The sequence below is a fragment of the Adiantum capillus-veneris genome, chromosome 22 (genome assembly GCF_014529385.1).
Source record: "Adiantum capillus-veneris isolate H3 chromosome 22, ASM1452938v2, whole genome shotgun sequence".
NCBI classification, from domain to species: domain Eukaryota; kingdom Viridiplantae; phylum Streptophyta; class Polypodiopsida; order Polypodiales; family Pteridaceae; genus Adiantum; species Adiantum capillus-veneris.
This window is the reverse complement of record NC_140952.1, coordinates 108231648-108234073: the sequence shown is the minus strand read 5'-3', so window position 1 is coordinate 108234073 and position 2426 is coordinate 108231648. Positions and strand designations below refer to the sequence as shown.

General features: G+C 48.8%; 1 protein-coding gene across 1 annotated transcript; it reads right to left on the bottom strand.

Moving 5' to 3' along the window:
- Positions 1-492: 492 nt before the first annotated feature.
- On the bottom strand, positions 493-1372 carry LOC147429995 (uncharacterized). Its single transcript, XM_086495400.1, has one exon. It carries the CDS (start codon positions 1320-1322, stop codon positions 582-584), a length of 741 nt encoding a protein of 246 aa, XP_086351526.1. The 5' UTR covers positions 1323-1372; the 3' UTR covers positions 493-581.
- Between the last annotated feature and the right edge of the window lie 1054 nt (positions 1373-2426).

The window sequence follows — 2426 nt, the reverse complement described above, 5'->3', positions numbered from 1 at the left end:
TAAGTCTTGTAATCAATATTAAACTTATCATCAAATCCAAATTCTTGTACATTGTGAGCGCCTCCTCTTGCTCTTTTCTAGCTCTATACGCGCTTATAACATAGAGAGGCCGGTAGTACTAGTGGTACATAAAAGACAACGCAAGAGGAATATATCCACCTTTTACAAATGAAGAAAATGCAAAAAATGCACAAATCTCTCTCTCTCTCTCTCTCTCTCTCTCTCTCTCTCTCTCTCTCTCTCTCTTCTCGAGTTCAAGACTCGAGGAATCAATCTTCGACGTCTGATGTCTATGACTGCTTTTACGAGCTTTAAAAAATCTCATCTTCATTGTAATTCTTTCTCCCTCCCGAATCCAAACTCCATGAAAGACCATGGTCCATTAAACAACATGTTCGAGCCAAATGATTTAACTTCATTGTCAGTTGACACAATACAAGAGTACGTGTACCAACAACACAAGGCATATCTAATTAAGGCAGACACCAAATATGCAGCTTACAAACAGCTCTTTATTTTGAATACAACTGTCCTGGATATTACAAAACAATGCTCTAGCCTCTACCATATTATATACTATTTTACGCAGTTTGAGGCGGTGGAGGGTGCTCCTCAAATGGCTGAATGATCACAAAGCCATGGCCCTGCTGCGCCACAAATTTCATTTGGAAGCTTTCGCCGGAACTCCGGCCAATGAACGTCTTGAAGTTCATATCCGTGTGAAAGTCCGGCACCAGGTCGCCGGACCACGCCACAGTGGCCTGCGGATCCGAAAACACGGGCGGAAGGCCGGGGCCCACAGGAATGGTGACTGGGCGGCCATGTGTAAGGATGGCCACAGCGCCCTGGCCTTCGAGCCGGACATTGAAGAGCCCGCCGGACACCATGCCGGATATTTTCCGCATCATGGTTATCTTGTGCTTGATGGAGGTCTCGAAGGCTAAGAGGTCGTTCCCATTGACGACGACGGCGTCGCCTGTAAGGCGGAGGAGGAGGACGTTCTTGCCCGTATCGGCAAGGAAGAGCTGCGAGGGGGCGCCGGACTTGCCGCAGGAGGCACGGACGAGGTTGGCGCCTTCGTCAGTTAAGGCCTTTTTCATGGCATGGCGGAAGCCGTGTTCCATTATGCCTTCACGCTCGAATTTGAGGTCGCCTGTGTAGGCCACCATGGTGCCCATCTTCATCCAGACCGTGGGCATGGCGGAGCCCAGGTTCACACGCAGAAATCTGTCGCTGATGACTTCGAAGGGGTGGCCGCCGCTCATCATGCCGGCAGGTCCCATAGCATGCTGTTGGGCAAACTCCTGCAAAGTCGGTGCCATCTCTCTGCTCTCTGTGTTGTGTGGGGGGGGGGGGGATGGGGTGGGGGGGGGGGGATAGATCTCTCTCTCTCTCTCTCTCTCTCTCTCTCTCTCTCTCTCTCTCTGTGTCTGTCTGTCTCTCTCTATATATTTGTGGATCTGCTGCTCTCTGTCTCTCTCTCTGTTATCTACGAAGTGCCGCCCTCGTTATTTCTTCAACGGTCAACACCGCTCTCCGCGGTCGGAAGGTTATGAGTCACACTGCTATCCAGATTCCAGGGCACAAAATGGAAATTACTATAATCCCACATACAAATTCTCCTCTAAATTGTAAATAGAAGCTAAGAACGCCTACAAAATTTGGAAGAGTTCAGTCTCAAGACTAATTGACACATTATTCCTAAAGGGGATGAAGGAGGGGGGCATTTTGACGAGCAGCAATCACAATACCAACTCGAATCTGTAAACGTTGGGGTAAAGGCAATGTGCCCCTTACTCAAGGGCGCACATTCCAACTGAATTGTAAATGTTGGGGTAAAGGCGGTGTGCCCCTTACTCGGGGCCACACATTCCAACCGTTGACCCCCCCACATCCTGTATTGTTATACAAAGCAATAAGGAGCTCCCTCACTATTACAATGTGAGAGTCTACTCCACCCACATCACTGTGTGTTTTTAGATGCTTCTCCTCCTTCTCCGCAGACAAACAGTCTTAAACTGGTATCAAAGCAGGAAGGCTCTCAAGGCTGAGAGCTCACAACATCAAGCTTGGACCAGAGTGTAGGCGAGTCTGAGAGCTGAGCATTTTCGTCCATGCACTTACAAGGCAAATTTTGGTTCCGATTGCTATGGCGGCATGCTCGTCCTCTCGGGAGTATTCCCTCCTGGCGTCCTCGGGTTTTACCCCCTTTCGAATCCATTTTTGCCCTCAGAACCTCCATCTTAGTAACACTTCAAAAGATAGCTATTTTGGAGCTCCGACAAGCCTATACATCACCCGAGCAGGAGGTAGAGACAAGTTCTCAGCATTGGTGGATACACACTCAAAGAGAGCTCACAATGTAGAGTTCGAAGAGCGACACTACAGATGAATTTAATTCCTAAAACCGACGAAGACTTTCTAGC